This window comes from Scyliorhinus torazame, chromosome 19 (assembly GCF_047496885.1).
Source record: "Scyliorhinus torazame isolate Kashiwa2021f chromosome 19, sScyTor2.1, whole genome shotgun sequence".
Lineage (NCBI taxonomy): Eukaryota > Metazoa > Chordata > Chondrichthyes > Carcharhiniformes > Scyliorhinidae > Scyliorhinus > Scyliorhinus torazame.
Window position 1 is genome coordinate 20,451,713 of NC_092725.1, and position 25,315 is coordinate 20,477,027.

Sequence of the window (25,315 nt, forward strand, 5' to 3'; positions counted from 1 at the left end):
ACCCCCTGACAGTGCGGCGCTCCTACAACACTCACCCTCTGACTGTGCGGCACACCCTCAGTACTGACCCTCCGACAGTGCGGCGCTCCCTCAGTACTGACGCTCTGACTGTACGGCACTCCCTCAGTACTGACCCTTTGACAGTGCGGCGCTCCCTCAGTACTGACCCTCTGACTGTGCGGCGCTCCCTCAGTACTGACCCTCTGACAGTGCGGCGCTCCCTCGGTACTGACCCTCTGACAGTGCGGCACTCCCTCAGTACTGACCCTCTGACAGTGCGGCGCTCCCTCAGTACTGACACTCTGACAGTACGGCACTCCCTCAGTACTGACCCTCTGACAGTGCGGCGCTCCCTCAGTACTTGACGCTCTGACTGTGCGGCACTCCCTCAGTACTGACCCTTTGACAGTGCGGCGCTCCCTCAGTACTGACCCTCTGACAGTGCGGTGCTCCCTCAGTACTGACCCTCTGACAGTGCGGCGCTCCCTCAGTACTGACTCTCTGACACTGCGGCGCTCCCTCAGTACTGACCCTCTGACAGTGCGGCGCTCCCTCAGTACTGACCCTCTGACAGTGCGGCGCTCCCTCAGTACTGACCCTCTGACAGTGCGGCACTCCCTCAGTACTGACCCTCTGACAGTGCGGCGCTCCCTCAGTACTGACGCTCTGACTGTGCGGCACTCCCTCAGTACTGACCCTTTGACAGTGCGGCGCTCCCTCAGTACTGACCCTCTGACAGTGCGGCGCACCCTCAGTACTGACCCTCTGACAGTGCGGCGCTCCCTCAGTACTGACCCTCTGACAGTGCAGCACTCCTTCAGTACTGACCCTCTGACAGTGCGACGCTCCCTCAATACTGACCCTCTGACAGTGCGGCGCTCCCTCAGTACGGACCCTCTGACAGTGCGGCGCTCCCTCAGTACTGACCCTCTGACAGTGCGGTGCTCCCTCAGCACTGACCCTCTGACAGTGCGGCGCTCCCTCAGTACTGACCCTCCGACAGTGCAGCGCTCCCTCAGTACTGACTCACCGACAGTGCGGCGCTCCCTCAGTACTGACCCTCTGACTGTGCAGCACTCCCTCAGTACTGACTCTCCGACAGTGCAGCGCTCCCTCAGCACTGACCCTCTGACAGTGCGGCACTCCCTCAGTACTGACCCTCCGACAGTGCGGCGCTCCCTCAGTACTGACTCTCCGACAGTGCAGCGCTCCCTCATCACTGACCCACTGACAGTGCAGCACTACCTCAGTACTGACCCTCTGACAGTGCGGCGCTCCCTCAGTACTGACCCTCCGACAGTGCGGCGCTCCCTCAGTACTGACCCTCCGACAGTGCGGCACACCCTCAGTACTGACCCTCCGACAGTGCGGCACTCCCTGAGTACTGACCCTCCGACAGTGCGGCACTCCCTCAGTACTGACCCTCCGACAGTGCAGCACTCCCTCAGCACTGACCCTCTGACAGTGCGGCGCTCCTACAACACTCACCCTCTGACTGTGCGGCACACCCTCAGTACTGACCCTCCGACAGTGCGGCGCTCCCTCAGTACTGACGCTCTGACTGTACGGCACTCCCTCAGTACTGACCCTTTGACAGTGCGGCGCTTGCTCAGTACTGACCCTCTGACAGTGCGGCGCTCCCTCAGTACTGACCCTTTGACAGTGCGGCGCTCCCTCAGTACTGACCCTCTGACAGTGCAGCACTCCTTCAGTACTGACCCTCTGACAGTGCGACGCTCCCTCAATACTGACCCTCTGACAGTGCGGCGCTCCCTCAGTACGGACCCTCTGACAGTGCGGCGCTCCCTCAGTACTGACCCTCTGACAGTGCGGTGCTCCCTCAGCACTGACCCTCTGACAGTGCGGCGCTCCCTCAGTACTGACCCTCCGACAGTGCAGCGCTCCCTCAGTACTGACTCACCGACAGTGCGGCGCTCCCTCAGTACTGACCCTCTGACTGTGCAGCACTCCCTCAGTACTGACTCTCCGACAGTGCAGCGCTCCCTCAGCACTGACCCTCTGACAGTGCGGCACTCCCTCAGTACTGACCCTCCGACAGTGCGGCGCTCCCTCAGTACTGACTCTCCGACAGTGCAGCGCTCCCTCATCACTGACCCACTGACAGTGCAGCACTACCTCAGTACTGACCCTCTGACAGTGCGGCGCTCCCTCAGTACTGACCCTCCGACAGTGCGGCGCTCCCTCAGTACTGACCCTCCGACAGTGCGGCACACCCTCAGTACTGACCCTCCGACAGTGCGGCACTCCCTGAGTACTGACCCTCCGACAGTGCGGCACTCCCTCAGTACTGACCCTCCGACAGTGCAGCACTCCCTCAGCACTGACCCTCTGACAGTGCGGCGCTCCTACAACACTCACCCTCTGACTGTGCGGCACACCCTCAGTACTGACCCTCCGACAGTGCGGCGCTCCCTCAGTACTGACGCTCTGACTGTACGGCACTCCCTCAGTACTGACCCTTTGACAGTGCGGCGCTTGCTCAGTACTGACCCTCTGACAGTGCGGCGCTCCCTCAGTACTGACCCTTTGACAGTGCGGCGCTCCCTCAGTACTGACCCTCTGACAGTGCGGTGCTCCCTCAGTACTGACCCTCTGACAGTGCGGTGCTCCCTCAGTACTGACCCTCTGACAGTTCGGCGCTCCCTCAGTCCTGACGCTCTGACTGTGCGGCACTCCCTCAGTACTGACCCTTTGACAGTGCGGCACTCCCTCAGTACTGACCCTCTGACAGTGCGGTGCTCCCTCAGTACTGACCCTCTGACAGTTCGGCGCTCCCTCAGTACTGACCCTCTGACTGTGCGGCACTCCCTCAGTACTGACCCTTTGACAGTGCGGCACTCCCTCAGTACTGACCCTTTGACAGTGCGGCACTCCCTCAGTACTGACCCTCTGTCAGTGCGGCACTCCCTCAGTACTGACCCTCTGACTGTGCGGCACTCCCTCAGTACTGACCCTCTGACAGTGCGGCGCTCCCTCAGTACTGACCCTCTGTCAGTGCGGCACTCCCTCAGTACTGACCCTCTGACTGTGCGGCACTCCCTCAGTACTGACCCTCTGACTGTGCGGCACTCCCTCAGTACTGACCCTCTGACAGTGCGGCCCTCCCTCAGTACTGACCCTCTGACTGTGCGGCACTCCCTCAGTACTGACCCTCTGACTGTGCGGCACTCCCTCAGTACTGACCCTCTGACAGTGCGGCACTCCCTCAGTACTGACCCTCTGACCGTGCGGCACTCCCTCAGTACTGACGCTCTGACTGTGCGGCACTCCCTCAGTACTGACGCTCTGACTGTGCGGCACTCCCTCAGTACTGACCCTCTGACAGTGCGGCGCTCCCTCAGTACTGACGCTCTGACAGTGCGGCACTCCCTCAGTACTGACGCTCTGACAGTGTGGCACTCCCTCAGTACTGACGCTCTGACAGTGCGTCTCTCCCTCAGTACTAATCCTCTGACAGTGCGGCACTCCCTCAGTACTGACGCTCTGACAGTGCGGCACTCCCTCAGTACTGACGCTCTGACAGTGTGGCACTCCCTCAGTACTGACCCTCTGACAGTGCGGCACTCCCTCAGTACTGACCCTCTGACAGTGCGGCGCTCCCTCAGTACTGACGCTCTGACAGTGCGGCACTCCCTCAGTACTGACGCTCTGACAGTGTGGCACTCCCTCAGTACTGACGCTCTGACAGTGTGGCACTCCCTCAGTACTGACGCTCTGACAGTGTGGCACTCTCTCCGTCGTGATCCTCTGACAGTGCGGAGATCCCAGTGTCTTACCCAGCTCTCGGTGACCTCTCTCCCTCTCTCCCTGTCTCTCTCTCTCTCTCTCCGCAGGTGGTGACCGCCCTGGGACAGATCTGGCACCCTGAACATTTTGTCTGCACTCACTGCTCCCTGGAGATCGGGGGCAGTAACTTCTTCGAGAAGGAGGGGCTGCCGTACTGCGAGAAGGATTACTGGCTCCTCTTTTCGCCTCGATGCGCGCAGTGCAACAAGCCCATCATGGATGTGAGTCCGACCCCAGAGAGGCTGCCTCTGTGACGATAACTTCCCCTCGCCACCCTCGCCCACAGCCCTGAGCCTGGCACGGGCTCTCTGACCCTCTGCAACTGGGAGTCACCCCAGATTCCCAAGGCCACAGAGTTTGTGGTCGGGATTTGGGATTAGAGATCGGGGTTCAACATAGAACATAGAACAGTACAGCACAGTACAGACCCTTCGGCCCACAATGTTGTTCCGACCATTTATCCTAATCTAAGATCACCCTAACCTACACCCCTTCAATTTACTGCTGCCCATGTCCCTGTCTAAGAGTCGCTTAAATGTCCCGAATGACTCTGACTCCACCACCTCTGCTGGCAGTGCATTCCACACACCCACCACTCTCTGTGTAAAGGACCGACCTCTGACATCTCCCCTATACCTTCCTCCAATCACCTTGAAATTATGTCCCCTCGTGACAGCCATTTCCTCCCTGGGGAAAAGTCTCTGGCTATCCACTCTATCCATGCCTCTCATCACCTTGTACATCTCTATCAAGTCACCTCTCTTCCTTCTTCGCTCCAATGAGAAAAGCCCTAGCTCCCTCAGCCTTTCTTCATAAGACATGCCCTCCAGTCCAGGCAGCATCCTGGTAAATCTCCTCTGCACCCTCTCCAAAGCATCCACATCCTCCCTATAATGAGGTGACCAGAACTGGACACAATATTCCAAGTGTGGTCTAACCAGGGTTTTATAAAGCTGCAGCAAAACCTCGCGGCTCTTAAACTCAATCTCCCTATTAATGAAAGCCAACACACCCTATTGCACCCGATCAGCCTGGGTGGGAACTTTGAGGGATCTAGGTACGTGGACCCAAGATCCCTCCGTTCCTCCACACTTCCAAGAATCCTGCCTTTAACCCTGTATTCAGCATTCAAATTCGACCTTCCAAAATGAATCACTTCACATTTATCAAGGTTGAACTCCATCTGCCACTTCTCAGCCCAGCTCTGCATCCTGTCAATGTCCTGTTGTAACCTGCAACAGCTCTCGTCACTATCTACAACTCCCCCAACCTTCGTGTCATCGGCAAACTTACTAACCCACCCTTACACTTCCTCATCCAAGACTCGATGGGCCGAATGGCCTGTCTCTACGATTTATAAAAACCACAAAGAGCAGAGGTCCCAGAACAGATTCCTGGCTTGGGTCACTGTCTGTGTGGAGTCTGCACATCCTCCCCGTGTGTGCTTGGGTTTCCTCCGGGTGCTCCGGTTTCCTCCCACAGTCCAAAAATGTACAGGTTAGGTGGATTGGCCATGATAAATTGCCCTTCGTGTCCAAAATTGCCCTGAGTGTTGGGTGGGATTACTGGGTTATGGGGATAGGGTGGAGGTGTGGACCTTGGGTAGGGTGCTCTTTCCAAGAGCTGGTGCAGACTCAATGGGCCGAATGGCCTCCTTCTGCACTGTAAATTCTATGTAAAAAAAAAAGATCCTTGCGGGACACCACTGGTCACCGACCTCCAGGCGGAATACTTTCTATCCACTACCACTCGCTGTCTTCCTTCAGCCAGCCAATTCTGTATCCAGACAGCCACATTTCCCTGTATCCCATGCCCCCTAACCTTCTGAATGAGCCTACCATGGGGAACCTTATCAAATGCCTTACTGAAATCCATATACACCGCATCCACTGCCCGACCTTCATCAATGTGTCTCGTCACATCCTCAAAGAATTCAATGAGGCTTGTGAGGCCTGACCTGCCCCTCACAAAGCCATGCTGACTATCTTTAATCAAACTATGTTTTTCTAAATAATCATAAATCCTATCTCTCAGAATCCTTTCCAGTATTTTCCTTCCTGGCTACATTGTAACCCTTTAGAGCCGTGCCAGATCCTCGCTTCCTCAACCGTACACAAGCTTCCTTCGTCCTCTGTTAGACATTTTAGTTGCTGTGATATGAAGTGTCTAAAGTTGTTCCTTTTTCACAAACACATTTATTTCATTCCAACAGACATTGCACAAAACTCTTAACTACACATCACCCGACAGAGGCCACCTGAAGCCCCTTTACATATCAGTGTCAATTAATGGATACTTAACATAAATGAGACAGCTAATTGCAATGTCTCTTAATGCAGTACTTAACAGTCTCCCCATCCTTGGAGAGGAAAAAAAATTAGGTGAAAACAAAATTTCAAGAAACTCAAACACACACACATGATTCCCCCCCCCCCCCCCCGTTTTTTTCAGTTTTTTTTTTGTTTGGACGAGAAAGAGAAAAAACAGTCACTGAAACAAGCGCCCTTCATTAACAATATCCAAAAGTTTCTGTGAACTCGCCCCTCTTTTTGTAAAACAGTCTGACAGTTGATAGCTACTGTCGACCCATTTAATTTTTGTTACTTCCCCTCTGTCCAACATCTGCTTCAAACTTGTGATGTCTATCCGTAACCTCTTTTCATTGACACTTTTTGTAGAGTGCACATTTTCCCACAGGGATTTATTGTCAATGTGACAGTCAATAGGTATATTACCCAAATCCCCTAATCCCAAAATTTCTGTCAATATCTGACTTATATAAAAGGCCATATCCACCGCCTCTACAAGGCTTAACGTCTCAGCAGCCAAAGTGCTTTTTACCACTTTCCTTATTTTCTTTGTTTCCCACACAAGCGGGCAACATTTACCATTGTTCCCCAAAAGGAAAATTATAAAACCTCCTGCGCTTGAAACCCCATCACGTAAATTTGTATAGGACGCATCACTATAAACTACGAGTTTCAAATGCCTAAGGTCACCTAAAACCGGGAACTTCAAAACACAATCCTGCATTTTTAGTTTGGCCAAACGCTTTATTCACGTCCGGTTTAGTCGGTCTACCTAACCAGTTCAGTTTCCCAATTAAACTTCGCAGTTGCTCTTTTTCTATCTTTGAAACCATTGCGTCTTTTTGTGAAACTCTAGTTGCTATTGGGCTGATGCTTTCCAAATAAGATTGCTGATGTAAAGTTGCCCCTAACTTAGTCTATCCAATTTTCAGTCCAATATTTTGAAAATTTGTAATCTGTACCCATTATCCTGACTTTCAACCCTGAATTCTTTCCTCAAACCAGAGATTACAATAGCGTCAAAATCACTAGTCCCACCCCACAAAAAATCATCGACATGCATCATAAAAATGCCAGAAAGGTTTCCTTTATTGTGCCAGTAAAACATTGCAGGATCTGCTTTCAACTGGCAACAGCCTAACTTTAACAAAACTGACCTTACCGAAAAATACCAGACTCTAGATGCATCATTTAATCCATATACACATTTGTTCAACTTCCAGAGTACCCCTTCTGTGTTAGCTGCTTCTTTAGGAGGACGGAGAAAAATGTCTCTCTGGAGCTGATGCCCCTGCAAGAAGGCAGCTTTTATATCTATAGATTTGCATTCCCATGCCTTTGTGGCTAATAGAGCCAAGAAGGTCTTTAAAATAACCTTTCCTGCTGTAGGTGAATCTCCCCTTAAATCCTGATCTTCTAAGTTTTCTTCAAATCCCCTTGCCACAAGCCTGGCCTTTGTCTTATAAGTTCCATCCGGAAGAACCTTTTCCGTGCAAATCCATCTGTGGGATAGAGCTCTTTGTCCCCTATCCGGTACTTCCGTGTATACCCCAAATTCACTCCCAACTATGCAATTCTTGCTGTTTAGCTTCTTTAATAACTTTTTCATCTAATTTATTTGAAGCCACCAAAATCCCACGTGCATGTGGGCTTCTACTCCTATTAGTATTCGTAGTCTTACTCATGTTCCGAGATCTTGATAAACTACGTCCCCTCTCACGCCTGGTATCTCGTTCTGTACTGCTACTGCTTGATCTTTCCGATCTGCTGTGGGATGTCCTTTCAATAGTTCTCGACCTTTTCCTGCGGACCTGTTCACTATCCGATGTACTATCTGAACTGGCACTGCGTTTCTGTGCCCTCCGTTTTTGAACTTCGTTTTTCCAATCCATTGTCTTGACTCCTTCCCCTGAATGCTATACATTCAACCAATGTTTATACTTTCCAGTGGCCTTCCCTGCTCTAATAACAATTGCATCCTTCCATTGACTAGACCCTTCAGGCAAGCATGTCACTTTTGTACCAACTTTTGGCAGTTGCCTTTTCGGAAAAATGGCCTGTTCTAATTCATCAGAAGTGTTGTGTTCCTCTACAGAAACCCTGTCTATATCAGTTAACTGGTCCTCATAGTTCTGTAACACATGCGTACCAGATGACTCTGGTTCCTCGTCATGTCTGTCTGCTCTGTCTAAATTTGAAAATTTGTAATCTGTACCCATTATCCTTGATGAATGTACCCTAACAGTTTGATTACCATGTTGCAACATAATTGTTTTGCCATCTATGCCTATGATCTTCCCTGGGCCTTTCCATTCATTAGAATTGTCTCTCTTATAGTATACCATGCCTCCTTGCTGAAAAACGGCATCTGATGGCCGTACGTTATGTCTTAAAGCTCTGCGAATTCTTTCAGAGACTTCTGCTTACAAAAAAGCTTTTCTACTGATATTTAAATGTTCAGCAAAACCAGAGCTAATTGTAGTCCCCTCCCAAGCTGGAGGCTGGTCATCCAAAATGGACGGAATTTTAGGATTTCTACCAAACACTAATTGATAGGGACTATAGCCCCCAACCATCTGCAATGAATTATTTGCATGTACCACCCATGCTAAAGCTGAATTTAGCCTGCAATTTGGTCGACTTGCCAAAATTTTCCGAAGCATGTCATCGATGACAGCATGATTTCTTTCACAGACACCATTACTAAATGGGCTTTCTGCAGCCGTATTCATAACTCTGATATTCACGTTTTCACACATATCCCTAAACTCATTAGCAAATTCTCCCCCATTGTCCCTAAGGAATTTTGCCGGTGGACCCATTCCTGTCCCTATCCATTTTTCCACGATTTGATCCAGAATTACTCTCTTTTCTTTACTTCGTACAATCGTTGATTGACTAAATCTGGTTGCTAAATCTACAAAATGCAAAATAAATATATTATTTGCTTGATCCCAGATCTTAAGGTCCATGGCCACAATGTCGTTAAAATCCCTGGCCAAAGGTAGGATTACTATCGGTCGTGCTGGTGTCCTTCTGTACTTCCTACAAACTTCACAGGGGTCACTAACCTGTTCTATCAGTTTAGTATAGTCGTCATCCCTTACCCCTGCATCCTTTAATACATTTTTCAGCCTCCGAGGAGATGGATGTGCAAATTGCCTGTGCAGTTTTAATACCACAAGCTTTTTATCAGCTAAAGTCCCATTTCCAACTGCCATTAACACATCCTTAACCACTCTACTTGAAATATGATTTTCCAGTAATGGAATACAATAGTGTCTGGACTGTGTAAATTGTAAGTCCACCGTCTTTCCAAAAACTGTTGCCTTATCCTGTTCCATATCCAGTTTCATGTGTGCTTTCTTCATCGACGGTCTGCTCAGAAGCAAAGGTATCTCACTTGATACAACATCCGTGCTAATGAAATGATTCACTCCGGCAATATTGCAAGGGATCACCACTCTTTTCAGCGACTTCAGAGTATTATCATCCCCAAACCTGAAACTTGTGGAACTTTCAAATTCCTTAACCTTGTTACGATTTTCAGCATTCAAAGAGTCCAGGTAACATTTTAACCAGTCAATTCCAGAAGACTGGAGAATAGCAAATGTTGTCCCCTTGTTCAAGAAGGGGAGTAGAGACAACCCCGGTAACTATAGACCAGTGAGCTTTACGTCTGTTGTGGGCAAAGTCTTGGAAAGGTTTATAAGAGATAGGATGTATAATCATCTGGAAAGGAATAATTTGATGAGAGATAGTCAACAGGGTTTTGTGAAGGGCAGGTCGTGCCTCACAAACCTTATAGAGTTCTTTGAGAAGGTGACCAAACAGGTGGATGAGGGTAAAGCAGTTGATGTGGTGCATATGGATTTCAGTAAAGCTTTTGATAAGGTTCCCCACGGTAGGCTACTGCAGAAAATACAGAGGCATGGGATTCAGGGTGATTTAGCAGTTTGGATCAGAAATTGACTAGCTGGAAGAAGACAAAGGGTGATGGTTGATGGGAAATGTTCAGACTGGAGTCCAGTTACTAGTGGTGTACCACAAGGATCTGTTTTGGGGCCACTGCTGTTTGTCATTTTTATAAATGACCTGGAGGAGGGCGTAGAAGAATGGGTGAGTAAATTTGCAGATGACACTAAAGTCGGTCGAGTTGTGGACAGTGCAGAAGGATGTTACAAGTTACAGAGGGACATAGATAAGCTGCAGCACTGGGCTGAGAGGTGGAAAATGGAGTTTAATGCAGAAAAGTGTGAGGTGATTCATTTTGGAAGGAATAACAGGAAGGCAGAGTGCTGGGCTAATGGTAAGATTCTTGGCAGTGTGGATGAGCAGAGAGATCTCGGTATCCATGTACATAGATCCCTGAAAGTTGCCACCCAGGTTGAGAGGGTTGTTAAGAAGGCGTACGGCGTGTTAGCTTTTATTGGTAGAGGGATTGAGTTTTGGAGCCATGAGGTCATGTTGCAGCTGTACAAAACTCTGGTGCGGCCGCATTTGGAGTATTACGTACAGTTCTGGTCACCGCATTATAGGAAGGACGTGGAAGCATTGGAAAGGGTGCAGAGGAGATTTACCAGAATGTTGCCTGGTATGGACGGAAGATCGTATGAGGAAAGGCTGAGGGACTTGAGGCTGTTTTCGTTGGAGAGAAGGTTAAGAGGTGACTTAATTGAGGCATACAAGATGATCAGAGGATTAGATAGGGTGGACAGTGAGAGCCCTTTTCCTCGGATGGTGATGTCTAGCACGAGGGACATAGCTTTAAATTGAGGGGAGATAGATATGGGACAGAAGTAGGTTCTTTACTCAGAGAGTAGTAAGGGCGTGGAATACCCTGCCTGCAACAGTAGTGGACTCGCCAACACTAAGGGCATTAAAATGGTCATTGGATAGACATATGGACGATAAGGGAATAGTGTAGATGGGCTTTAGAGTGGTTTCACAGGTCGGCGCAACATCGAGGGCCGAAGGGCCTGTACTGCGTTGTAATGTTCTATGTTCTAATTCCACACACAGTAGATGTGCAGCCACTGTCCAATACAGCACAGTCGAAGGATTCTGCAACCAACACCCTCATTACCGGCGTAAAACTGCTTGTCAATAGGACAATGCCTTCTTTCTGGTCACTATATTTTTCCTCTTCGGACTCTTCCGTGTCATGTGTCGCTTCAAACACTACCATAACGAGTTGGACAGTTGAAAGCATACTGGTATTGAGAGTCACATCGAAAACATCGATTTATCATGCCCCGTGCATTTCTGGGGTTCAACTTCCTAGTGTAGGTTCTAACTGGGTTTCGGTCTTCATAATTTCCGGGTCCCGAACTCCTTCTATAGTCTTGAGCGCTGTTCGTAGCCGTACGATTTCGCCATCCTGTTAGTAGTGTATCTTCCATATTCTGCTTTATTGCTGACTGACTTATTTGGGTCATCAGAGCCACAGGAATCGAATGTTTCCCCAGAAACTGTCATAATATACACCAGTATATCATGGTGCAGACACACACTGATGGACACACAGCGGGACCAATCAACATACACAACACCGCAGCCAATCACCAGTGAGAGCACACGCACTGTAAAGAAATGAAAATGAAATGAAAATCGCTTATTGTTACAAGTAGGCTTCAAATGAAGTTACTGTGATAATCCCCTAGTCGCCACATTCCGCCGCCTGTTCGGGGGCATCAGAGTTCCCGCTCATTCGAGTTGCAGCTAGCTAGGAGGACAGAGCTCACAGCCTGCAACACAGACATTCACCATGTGCTGAGTGCATTGACTGGTTAGGACAAGGCAGAGGTCTTTAGTTAAAGCTAGTATCGTATTAACCCACAGTCTGAGTATGTTTAAACAGTTAATGATTCAATAAAATAGTGTTGCACTATTTCAAGTGTTGGTGACCTGAATGTGATCCAGAACACCCAACACATCATGATACCAGGAGTGGTGGGATACTAGCATTTCTTAGACCTACCTGCAAGTGATCTGCCTTCCGCCAGCATTCCGTCATCCTGTAACATGGACAACATCAGCCCGCTGCCCGGAGCCAACTGGAAAATTTCCAAACAGCGCTTCCAGCTCTTCCTCGAAGCCACGGACAGGGAGGGCGTCTCGGATACCAGAGAGATTGCTCTTCTCCTCTCCATGGCCGGGGACCATGCCATCCACATTTTCAACTCCCTCACCTTCACAGATGATGAAGACAAGACGAAGTTCAAGACGGTCCTCCTCAAGTTTGACACTCACTGCAGCGTCGAGGTGAATGAAAGTTTTGAACGCTATGTGTTCCAGCAGCGTTTGCAGGGTAAGGAAGAACCTTTCCAATCCTTTCTCATGCACCTCCGCATCCTTGCGCAATCTTGCAGCTACGGGCCCACCTCTGACTCCACGATACGCGACCAGATTGTTTTCGGTGTTCAGTCGGACCCCCTACGTCAGCAGCTCCTCAAAGGAAAGTAACTCACCCTAGCGACCACCATCGAGACCTGTGCCTTACATGAAAACGCCACCAGTCGGTATTCCCAGATACAAGCGGCTGAAACGGCGCGGCAAGGTCCCCACGAAGCGGAACGGGTCCAAGTGATTGAGCACCTCCAGGGCCTCAGCCTGGATGAGGGCGGCCATTTTGCGTGTTTTTCGCGGACTCCCGCGCTTGTACGCACCAAACGAGGGGACGGTGAAGTTGAGGAACGTAATGCGCAGGCGCGCACCACGCATGACCGCACCACGCATGCGCGGTGGCGCAGCGAACGTGCTGACGTCACGACGTGCGGTAACTGTGGCTCCGCCCATTTAAAGCGGCAATGCCCCGCAAAATCTCGACAATGTCTACGATGTGGAAGACTTGGCCACTATGCTGCCTTCTGTCGAGCAGCTCAGCCTGCCAACTCCCATCGCTTCAGCCAGCCTCGCAGGAATGTCCGGGCAATTCGACCCATGGTCACCGAGTCCGATGCGGACCTCCCACACAGCAGTGTCACCGAGGACCCGAAGGCGCCTTTTCGAGTCGGTGTCGTAACGAAAAACAGGGTGTCCCCGAAGCAAAGACACCAGCCGCTGTCGGTATACAGCATCGATCCAGACGATGAGTGGTGTGCCACCCTGACGGTCAACCAGAATTCGTCGCCCAACTCAGAGACTTAATTTGTGAACTTTCTGATTTGTTCTGTTCTTCCGTTTAATCGTTTCCCTGGTTTGTATCTAGTGTTCATCTCGTTATTCTTGTGACATACTGTTTTTCTGCACCAGGCACCTTCCCACGTAAATAGCTTAGTTTTTATGTACATAGTCCTGTAAATATTTCGCACACACGTAGTCAGGAACATTCACCATACACTATTTATTGCCACGCAGGTACATTTTTTATAAAAGGGGGGATGTCATAATATACACCAGTATATCATGGTGCAGACACACACTGATGGACACACAGTGGGACCAATTGACGTAACAACACCGCAGCCAATCACCAGTGAGAGCACACGCACTATAAAGGCAGGGAGCATCAGAGTTCCCGCTCATTCGAGTTGCAGCTAGCTAGGAGGACAGAGCTCACAGCCTGCAACACAGATATTCACCATGTGCTGAGTGCATCGACTGGTTAGGACAAGGCAGAGGTCTTTAGTTAAAGCTAGTATCGTATTAACCCATATGTTTAAACAGTTAATGATTCAATAAAATAGTGTTGCACTATTTCAAGTGTTGGTGACCTGAATGTGATCCAGAACTCCCAACACATCAGAAACTTTTGTAAAGCTTTTGTCATCTGTTCGAATAAGGTATCCTTATCAGTAAACTGAACTCCTGTCAAAACCAGGAGCCTATCCATGTTGCTCACTCGAGCACAGTCGAGTAATTTAAAGGCCAACACAGACTGTGGAAATTCCAGGTTGTGTTTCTGCAGCCTTTTATATAGTCTGCCAAATTCCATTATGTAGTCTTCCATGGAGAATTCCTCTATTTTCCAGAACTTATCAAATTCCGACCATGCTTCATACGCACTTAACAAGTCATCGTTCTTGTAAATCTTATCCATATAATGTAATAAAGTCTCCAGACCTTCTTCTGAGTCTAACTCTTCCAATTCCAGCTCAGAAAGCACTTTGTTTCGGATTTTACTGCCATATGGTAGAGAAAGAGCCAATGCCATACCTTGTTTTCTCTTTCCCAAAGCAGTTACCTTAGTCCACATAACTACTGCACTTCTCCATTGGTCGTACGATTCCCTTCCAGAAAATAAGGGGGGATAGTCATATCCGGCAATCTTTATCCTGGGTTCAGCCATATATCCCTTTTTTTTTCTTTTCTCACTCACTCCTTGGTTTGATCAGGAAAAGTTGTATCTTTCAACCCTTCACATTTACACAGCAACCATCCTCTGCTACCAATTGTTAGACGTTTTAGTTGCTGTGATATGAAGGGTCTAAAGTTCTGTTCCAGTTTCACCAACACACATTTATTTCATTCCAACAGACTTTGTACAAAACAAACTACACGTCACCCAACAGAGGCCACCTGAAGCCCCTTTACATATCAGTGTCAATTAATGGATACTTAACATAAATAAGACAACTAATTGCAATGTCTCTTAACCCATTACTTAACATCCTCGTGGTTTGGGATCAGAGATTGGAGTTTGGGATCAGAGATCCCGGTTTGGGATCAGGGATCGGGATTTGGGATCAGGTGGAGAGGGGGAACGAGACACAGGGGTGGCGGAGAGGGGAATGAGGGAGGGAGAGTGATGGAGAGGGGGAATGTGGTAGGGGGAGAGACAGTAAGCGAGAGCGACGCAGGGGGAGTGACATATAGAGGGAGCGATGCAGAGGAAATGACAGAGAGGGGGAACGAGGCAGGGCGAGTGAAGGAGAGCGGGGGAACGAAGCAGGGAGAGTGGCGGAGAGGGGGAATGAGGCAGGAGGACTGATAGAGGGGGGGAATGAGGCAGGGAGAGTGACGGAGAGGGAGGAATGAGGCAGGGGGAGTGACGGAGAGGGGGAATGAGGCAGGGGGAGTGCAGGAGAGGGGGAATGAGGCAGGGGGAGCGGCGGAGAGGGGGAATGAGACAGGAGCATCGACAGAGGGGTGAGAAAGGCAGCGCTGTCATTACACTTCTCATTTCCCCTCTTTCAGAAAATGGTGACCGCCCTGGACCGGAACTGGCACCCGGACCACTTCTGCTGCGCCAAGTGCGGCCGGGTATTTGGAGAGGATGGTGAGTGCCTTCGCAGGACCCCGCTTGCCCGTCGAGATGGTCTGGCATCTCCCTCATTGTCCCCAAATGTGACCTCACTCCCTTCCTCCCGAGGGGGTAAATTTTCACATTGTGTCTCCAGCTATTCAAGATGGCGGCTCACCTGGTCAAATTGCAATGAGAACAAATAGATTCCACTGGCTCCCACCTCCCAGAAATTAATTTAAATAAACATGTTCCCTATTGGTGGGGCAGAGATGGGAGGGCGTTAATTGGACTGCGGAGGGTGTCTCAGCTGGTAGAGTCCGAGGAGGCCTGGTTTGTCAATTTAGGCCCATTTTGAGGCCTATGTCCGGGTGGAGGAGGTTTGTGTTGGGCTGAGGGAATACTGTACATGGATGACGTTACATCTATCCCCCCTCCCCCCCCCCCCCCCCCCCCACCCCATCACCGACATTCCCCTTGACAGGTTTCCACGAGCGGGATGGAAAGCCATTCTGCCGGAAGGACTTCTACGAGCTGTTTGCCTCCCGTTGCCATGGCTGCAACCAGGCCATCCTGGAGAACTACATTTCCGCCCTGAACACCTTGTGGCACCCGGAGTGCTTCGTCTGTCGGGTGAGTGGCCTTTATCGAATGAGTCGGGCGGGTGGGGGCGGAAGGGAGCTTGCCATGTGTTGGTCGGCCATTTAGTAAGGCGGACGAAGAATAGGTTCCAGCGGATTGGAAAAATGTTAACGGATTGCCCTTATTCAAAAAGGGAGGGAGGCAGAATGTGGGAAATTCCCGACCAGTTAGTTTAACATCTGCTGTTGGGAAATGGTTAGAATCAATTATCGGGGAAGTAATGTCAGGACATTTGGAAAGTCAAAAGGCTATCCACCAGAGTCAGCATGGTTTCATGAAGGGAAAATCATGTTTGACTAACTTGCTTGAGCTCTTCGAAGATGCAACGAGCCAAGTGGATAATGGGGATGCTGTAGATGTGGTTTATCTGGACTTCCGGAAGGCCTTTGGCAAGGTGTCACTCAGAAGGTTAATTCGCAAGGTTAGATCACATGGGGTTAAGGGTAACTTATTAGCTTGGACAGAAGATAGAGAGTCGGGAAAAACGGGTCTTTTCCTGGATGGTAAGATGTAACCAATGAGGTGCCACAGGGTTCAGTCCATGGGCTCGAGCTATTTACAAACTTAATAAACGAGAGGGAGGGGAGGGTCTCAGAGATATACAAGGAATTGATGGAGTGAGAAGGGGTCCCAATCGGGGAGGTGAAGAGGAAGTGGGAGGAGGAGTTGGGAGGGGAGTTGGAAGTCGGACTCTGGGAAAAGGCCTTGAGGAGAGTCAACACCTCCTCGCCGTGTGCCAGGCTTAGCCTGACCCAGTTTAAGGTGGTTCATGGAGCCCACAGGACGGAAGCCCGGGTGAGCAGGTTTTTTGAGGAAGCGGTGGATAGGTGCGGACGCTGCGGGGGGGAAGCCCGGCGAATCATTTGCACAGGTTCTGGGCGTGTCCGAAGTTGAGGGGATTCTGACGGATTTGCAGACGTCATGTCAGAGATCCTGGGAGGGAGGGTGACTCCGAGTCCAGAGTTGGCGATATTTGGGGTATCGGAAGATCCGGGGCCCAGGGAGGGAGGGAGGCCGATGTTCTGGCCTTCTCCTCCCTGGTAGCCCGGAGACGGATTTTGCTGGGATGGAGGGACTCGGAGCCTCCAAAGTCAGGAGTCTGGGTTAGTGACATGATGGGGTTTCTCAGGCTAAATTCTCAGATTAACTTCAGCTGAGAGGATCAATTCAGGGGTTCACCCGGAGGTCGCAGCCGTTCATCGACTTCTTCAAGAAAAATTGAACGTCAGCAGTAAGGAGGGGGGGAATGGGGGGCATGGCAATGTCAGACAAGGACAGGGAACTAGCCCTGTATCAATCCCAAACTAATCCCACTGCCCCACACTCTCCCCATAGCCCTGTATCAATCCCAAACTAATCCCACTGCCCCACTCTCTCCCCATAGCCCTGTATCAATCCCAAACTAATCCCACTGCCCCACACTCTCCCCATAGCCCTGTATCAATCCCAAACTAATCCCACTGCCCCACTCTCTCCCCGTAGCCCTGTATCAATCCCAAACTAATCCCACTGCCCCACACTCTCCCCATAGCCCTGTATCAATCCCAAACTAATCCCACTGCCCCACTCTCTCCCCGTAGCCCTGTATCAATCCCAAACTAATCCCACTGCCCCGCTCTCTCCCCACAGCCCTGTATCAATCCCAAACTAATCCCACTGCCCCGCTCTCTCCCCACAGCCCTGTATCAATCCCAAACTAATCCCACTGCCCCGCTCTCTCCCCATAGCCCTGTATCAATCCCAAACTAATCCCACTGCCCCGCTCTCTCCCCATAGCCCTGTATCAATCCCAAACTAATCCCTCTGCCCCGCTCTCCCCCCACAGTCCTGTATCAATCCCAAACTAATCCCACTGCCCCACTCTCTCCCCATAGCCCTGTATCAATCCCCAAACTAATCCCACTGCCCCGCTCTCTCCCCATAGCCCTGTATCAATCCCAAACTAATCCCACTGCCCCGCTCTCCCCCCACAGTCCTGTATCAATCCCAAACTAATCCCACTGCCCCACTCTCTCCCCATAGCCCTGTATCAATCCCAAACTAATCCCACTGCCCCGCTCTCTCCCCATAAACCTGTATCAGTCTCCAAACTAATCCCACTGCCCTGCTCTCTCCCCATAGCCCTGTATCAATCCCAAACTAATCCCACTGCCCCGCTCTCTCCCCATAAACCTGTATCAATCTCCAAACTAATCCCACTGCCCCGCTCTCTCCCCATAGACCTGTGTCAATCCCAAACAAATCCCACTGCCCCGCTCTCTCCCCATAAACCTGTATCAATCTCCAAACTAATCCCACTGCCCCACTTTCTCCCCATAGACCTGTATCAATCCCAAACTAATCCCACTGCCCCGCTCTCTCCCCATAGCCCTGTATCAATCCCAAACTAATCCCACTGCCCCGCTCTCTCCCCATAAACCTGTATCAATCTCCAAACTAATCCCACTGCCCCACTTTCTCCCCATAGACCTGTATCAATCCCAAACTAATCCCACTGCCCCGCTCTCTCCCCATAAACCTGTATCAATCTCCAAACTAATCCCACTGCCCCACTCTCTCCCCATAGCCCTATGTCAATCCCAAACTAATCCCACTGCCCCACTCTCTCCCCAGAGCCCTATGTCAATCCCCAAACTAATCCCACTGCCCCGCTCTCTCCCCATAGCCCTATGTCAATCCCCAAACTAATCCCACTGCCCCGCTCTCTCCCCATAGCCCTGTATCAATCCCAAACTAATCCCATTGCCCCGCTGTCTCCTCATAGACCTGTATCAAACTCCAAACTAATCCCACTGCCCCGCTTTCTCCCCATAGCCCTGTATCAATCCCCAAACATATCCCGCTGCCCCGCTCTCTCCAATAGACCTGTATCAATCTCCAAACTAATCCCACTGCCCTGCTCTCTCCCCATAGCCCTGTATCAATCCCAAACTAATCCCACTGCCCCGGTCTCTCCCCATAAACCTGTATCAATCTCCAAACTAATCTCACTGCCCCACTCTCTCCCCAGAGCTCTGTATCAATCCCAAACTAATCCCACTGCTGCGCTCTCCCCATAGCCCTGTATCAATCTCCAAAATAATCCCACTGCTCCGCTCTCTCCCCATAGCCCTGTATTAATCCCAAACTAATCCCACTGCTCCACTCTTCCCCATAGCCCTGTATCAATACCCAAACTAATCTCACTGACCCGCTCTCTCCCCATAGCCCTGTATCAATCCCCAAACTATTCCCATTGCCCCGCTCTCTCCCCATAGCCCTGTATCAATCCCAAACTAATCCTACTGCTCCGCTGTCTCCCCATAGCCCTGTATCAATCCCAAACTAATCCCACTGCCCCACCTTCTCCCTACACCCCTGTATCAATCCCCAAACTAATCCCACTGCCCCACTCTCTCCCCATAGCCCTGTATCAATCCCCAAACTAATCCCACTGCCCCACTCTCTCCCCATAGTCCTGTATCAATCCCCAATCTAAACCCACTGCCCCGCTCTCTCCTCATAGCCCTGTATCAATCCCAAACTAATCCCACTGCCCCGCACTCTCCCCATAGCCCTGTATCAATCCCAAACAAATCCCACTGCCCCGCTCTCTCCAATAGACCTGTATCAACCTCCAAACTAATCTCACTGCCCCGCTCTCTCCTCATAGCCCTGCATCAATCCCAAACGATTCCCATTGCCCCGCTCTCTCCCCATAGGCCTGTATCAATCCCAAACTAATAGCACTGCCCTGCTCTCTCCCCATAGCCCTGTATCAATCCCAAACTAATCCCACTGCCCAGCTCTCTCCCTATAAACCTGTATCAATCTCCAAACTAATCCCACTGCCCGCTCTCCCCCACAGACCTGTATCAGTCTCCAAACTAATCCCACTGCACCGCTCTCTCCCCAGAGACCTGTATCAATCTCTAAACTATTCCCACTGCCCCGCTCTCTCCCCATAGCCCTGTATCAATCCCCAAACTAATGCCACTACCCCGCTCTCTCCCATAGACCTGTATCAATCTCCAAACTAATCTCACTGCCCCGCTCTCTCCTCATAGCCCTGTATCAATTCCAAACTAATACCACTGCCCCGCACTCTCCCCATAGCCCTGCATCAATCCCAAACGATTCCCATTGCCCCGCTCTCTCCCCAGAGACCTGTATCAATCTCTAAACTATTCCCACTGCCCTGCTCTCTCCCCATAGCCCTGTATCAATCCCAAACTAATCCCACTGCCCAGCTCTCTCCCCATAAACCTGTATCAATCTCCAAACTAATCCCACTGCCCGCTCTCCCCCACAGACCTGTATCAGTCTCCAAACTAATCCCACTGCCCCGCTCTCTCCCCAGAGACCTGTATCAATCTCTAAACTATTCCCACTGCCCCGCTCTCTCCCCATAGCCCTGTATCAATCCCCAAACTAATGCCACTACCCCACTCTCTCCCATAGACCTGTATCAATCTCCAAACTAATCCCACTGCCCTGCTCTCTCCCCATAGCCCTGTATCAATCCCAAACTAATCCCACTGCCCCGCTCTCTCCCCATAAACCTGTATCAATCTCCAAACTAATCCCACTGCCCCACTCTCTCCCCATAGCCCTATGTCAATCCCAAACGAATCCCACTGCCCCACTCTCTCCCCAGAGCCCTATGTCAATCCCCAAACTAATCCCACTGCCCCGCTCTCTCCCCATAGCCCTATGTCAATCCCCAAACTAATCCCACTGCCCCGCTCTTTCCCCATAGCCCTGTATCAATCCCAAACTAATCCCATTGCCCCGCTGTCTCCTCATAGACCTGTATCAAACTCCAAACTAATCCCACTGCCCCGCTTTCTCCCCATAGCCCTGTATCAATCCCCAAACATATCCCGCTGCCCCGCTCTCTCCAATAGACCTGTATCAATCTCCAAACTAATCCCACTGCCCTGCTCTCTCCCCATAGCCCTGTATCAATCCCAAACTAATCCCACTGCCCCGGTCTCTCCCCATAAACCTGTATCAATCTCCAAACTAATCTCACTGCCCCACTCTCTCCCCAGAGCTCTGTATCAATCCCAAACTAATCCCACTGCTGCGCTCTCCCCATAGCCCTGTATCAATCTCCAAAATAATCCCACTGCTCCGCTCTCTCCCCATAGCCCTGTATTAATCCCAAACTAATCCCACTGCTCCACTCTTCCCCATAGCCCTGTATCAATACCCAAACTAATCTCACTGACCCGCTCTCTCCCCATAGCCCTGTATCAATCCCGAAACTATTCCCATTGCCCCGCTCTCTCCCCATAGCCCTGTATCAATCCCAAACTAATCCTACTGCTCCGCTGTCTCCCCATAGCCCTGTATCAATCCCAAACTAATCCCACTGCCCCACCTTCTCCCTACACCCCTGTATCAATCCCCAAACTAATCCCACTGCCCCACTCTCTCCCCATAGCCCTGTATCAATCCCCAAACTAATCCCACTGCCCCACTCTCTCCCCATAGTCCTGTATCAATCCCCAATCTAAACCCACTGCCCCGCTCTCTCCTCATAGCCCTGTATCAATCCCAAACTAATCCCACTGCCCCGCACTCTCCCCATAGCCCTGTATCAATCCCAAACAAATCCCACTGCCCCGCTCTCTCCAATAGACCTGTATCAATCTCCAAACTAATCTCACTGCCCCGCTCTCTCCTCATAGCCCTGTATCAATTCCAAACTAATACCACTGCCCCGCACTCTCCCCATAGCCCTGCATCAATCCCAAACGATTCCCATTTCCCCACTCTCTCCCCATAGGCCTGTATCAATCCCAAACTAATACCACTGCCCTGCTCTCTCCCCATAGCCCTGTATCAATCCCAAACTAATCCCACTGCCCAGCTCTCTCCCTATAAACCTGTATCAATCTCCAAACTAATCCCACTGCCCGCTCTCCCCCACAGACCTGTATCAGTCTCCAAACTAATCCCACTGCACCGCTCTCTCCCCAGAGACCTGTATCAATCTCTAAACTATTCCCACTGCCCCGCTCTCTCCCCATAGCCCTGTATTAATCCCCAAACTAATGCCACTACCCCGCTCTCTCCCATAGACCTGTATCAATCTCCAAACTAATCTCACTGCCCCGCTCTCTCCTCATAGCCCTGTATCAATTCCAAACTAATACCACTGCCCCGCACTCTCCCCATAGCCCTGCATCAATCCCAAACGATTCCCATTGCCCCGCTCTCTCCCCAGAGACCTGTATCAATCTCTAAACTATTCCCACTGCCCTGCTCTCTACCCATAGCCCTGTATCAATCCCAAACTAATCCCACTGCCCAGCTCTCTCCCCATAAACCTGTATCAATCTCCAAACTAATCCCACTGCCCGCTCTCCCCCACAGACCTGTATCAGTCTCCAAACTAATCCCACTGCCCCGCTCTCTCCCCAGAGACCTGTATCAATCTCTAAACTATTCCCACTGCCCCGCTCTCTCCCCATAGCCCTGTATCAATCCCCAAACTAATGCCACTACCCCACTCTCTCCCATAGACCTGTATCAATCTCCAAACTAATCCCACTGCCCTGCTCTCTCCCCATAGCCCTGTATCAATCCCAAACTAATCCCACTGCCCCGCTCTCTCCCCATAAACCTGTATCAATCTCCAAACTAATCACACTGCCCTGCTCTCTCCCCATAGCCCTGTGTCCAACTCCAAACTAATCCCACTGCCCCGTTCTCTCCCCACAGCCCTGTATCAATCCCAAACTAATCCCATTGCCCCGCTCTCTCCCCATAGCCCTGTATCAATCCCTAAACTAATCCCATTGCCCCGCTCTCCCCATAGACCTGTATCAATCCCCAAACTAATCCCACTGCTCCGCTCTCTCCCCATAGCCCTGTATTAATCCCAAATGAATCCCACTGCCCTGCTCTCTCCCCACAGCCCTGTATCAAACCCCAAACTAATCCCACTGCCCCGCTCTCCCCATAGCCCTGTATCAAACCCCAAATTAATCCCACTGCCCCGCTCTCCCCATAGCCCTGTATCAAACCCCAAACTAATCCCACTGCCCCACTCTCCCCATAGACCTGTATCAATCTCCAAACTAATCCCACTGCCCCACTTTCTCCCCAGAGCTCTGTATCAATCCCAAACTAATCCCACTGCTGTGCTCTCTCCCATTAGCCCTGTATTAATCCCAAACTAATCCCATTGCCCCACTCTCTCCCCATAGCCCTGTATCAATCCCTAAACTAATCCCATTGCCCCGCTCTCCCCATAGACCTGTATCAATCCCAAACTAATCCCACTGCTCCGCTCTCTCCCCATAGCCCTGTATTAATCCCAAACGAATCCCACTGCCCTACTCTCTCCCCACAGCCCTGTATCAAACCCCAAACTAATCCCACTGCCCCGCTCTCCCCATAGACCTGTAACAATCTCCAAACTAATGCCACTGACCCAATTTCTACCCAGAGCTCTGTATCAATCCCAAACTAATCTCACTGCTCTGCTCTCTCCCCATAGCCCTGTATCAATCCCCAAACTATTCCCATTGCCCCACTTTCTCCCCAGAGCTCTGTATCAATCCCAAACTAATCCCACTGCTCTGCTCTCTCCCCATAGCCCTGTATCAATCCCAAACTAATCCCACTGCCCCACCTTCTCCCTACACCCCTGTATCAATCTCCAAACTAATCCCACTGCCCCGCTCACTCCCCATAGCCCTGTATTAATCCCAAACTAATCACACTGCCCCATTTTCTCCCTACACCCCTGTATCAATCCCCAAACTAATCCCACTGCCCCGCTCTCCCCATAGCCCTGTATCAATCCCCAAACTAATCCCACTGCTCTGCTCTCTCCCCATAGCCCTGTATCAATCCCCAAACTAATCCCACTGCCCCGCTGTCTCCCATAGACCTGTATCAATCTCCAAACTAATACCACTGCCCTGCTGTCTCCCCACAGCCCTGTATCAATCCCCAAACTAATCCCACTGCCCCGCTCTCCCCATAGACCTGTATCAATCTCCAAACTAATCCCACTGCCCCACTTTCTCCCGAGCTATGTATCAACTCCAAACTAATACCACTGCCCTGCTGTCTCCCCACAGCCCTGTATCAATCCCCAAACTAATCCCACTGCCCCGCTCTCCCCATAGACCTGTATCAATCTCCAAACTAATCCCACTGCCCCACTTTCTCCCGAGCTATGTATCAATCCCAAACTAATCCCACTGCCCCACCCTCTCCCTATAGCCCTGTATCAATCCCAAACGAATCCCACTGCCCCACTTTGTCCCTACACCCCTGTATGAATCCCAAACGAATCCCCCTGCCCCGCTGTCTCCCCATAGCCCGGTATCAATCTCCAAACGAATCCCACTGCCCCACTTTCTCCCCATAGCCCTGTATCAATCCCCAAACTAATCCCACTGTCCCACTCTCTCCCCATAGCCTTGCATCATCTCCAAACTAATCCCACTGCCCCGCTCACTCCCCTAAACCCTGTATTAATCCCAAACAAATCACACTGCCCCATTTTCTCCCTACACCCCTGTATCAATCCCCAAACTAATCCCACTGCCCCGCTCTCTCCCCATAGCCCTGTATCAATCTCCAAACTAATCCCACTGCCCCGCTCTCTCCCCATAGACCTGTATCAATCCCAAACTAATCCCACTGCCCCACTTTCTCCCTACACCCCTGTATCAATCCCCAAACTAATCCCACTGCCCCGCTCTCTCCCCATAGCCTTGCATCAATCTCCAAACTAATCCCACTGCCCCGCTCTCTCCCCATAGCCGTTTCAATTACCAAACTGATCCCACTGCCCCGCTCTCTCACCATCGCTGTGTATCAATCCCAAACTATTCCCATTGCCCTGCTCTCTCCCCACAGCCCTGTATCGATCAGCAAACTAATCCCACTGCCCCGCTCTCTCCCCATAGCCCTGTATCAATCCCCAAACTAATCCCACTGCCCTGCTCACTCCCCAGAGCCCTGTAACAATCCCAAACTAATCCCACTGCTCCGTTCTCTCCCCAGAGCCCTGTATCAATCCCCAAACTAATCCCACTGCCCCGCTCTCTCCCCATAGCCCTGTATCAATCCCAAACTATCCCACTGCCCCACTCTCTCCCCATAGCCCTGTATCAATCCCCAAACTAATCCCACTGCCCCGCTCTCTCCCCATAGCCCTGTATCAATCCCAAACTAATCCCACTGCCCCGCTCTCTCCCCATAGCCCTGTATCGATCAGCAAACTAATCCCACTGCCCCGCTCTCCCCATAGCCCTGTATCAATCCCCAAACTATCCCACTGCCCCGCTCTCTCCCCATAGCCCTGTATCAATCCCCAAACTAATCCCACTGCCCCGCTCTCTCCCCATAGCCCTGTATCAAT

The 25,315-nt window shown here is 50.9% G+C and overlaps 1 protein-coding gene across 1 annotated transcript in view; it reads left to right on the top strand.

The window, feature by feature from the left end:
* The window catches only part of LOC140396040 (paxillin-like), a 56,940-nt gene that overhangs the window by 2,391 nt on the left and 29,234 nt on the right, over positions 1 to 25,315 (top strand). The window contains exons 2-4 of the mRNA XM_072484109.1: positions 3,855 to 4,028; positions 15,255 to 15,336; positions 15,785 to 15,933. Coding sequence (XP_072340210.1) covers positions 3,855 to 4,028; positions 15,255 to 15,336; positions 15,785 to 15,933 — 405 coding nt within the window. The remainder of the gene's footprint in view (positions 1 to 3,854; positions 4,029 to 15,254; positions 15,337 to 15,784; positions 15,934 to 25,315) is intronic.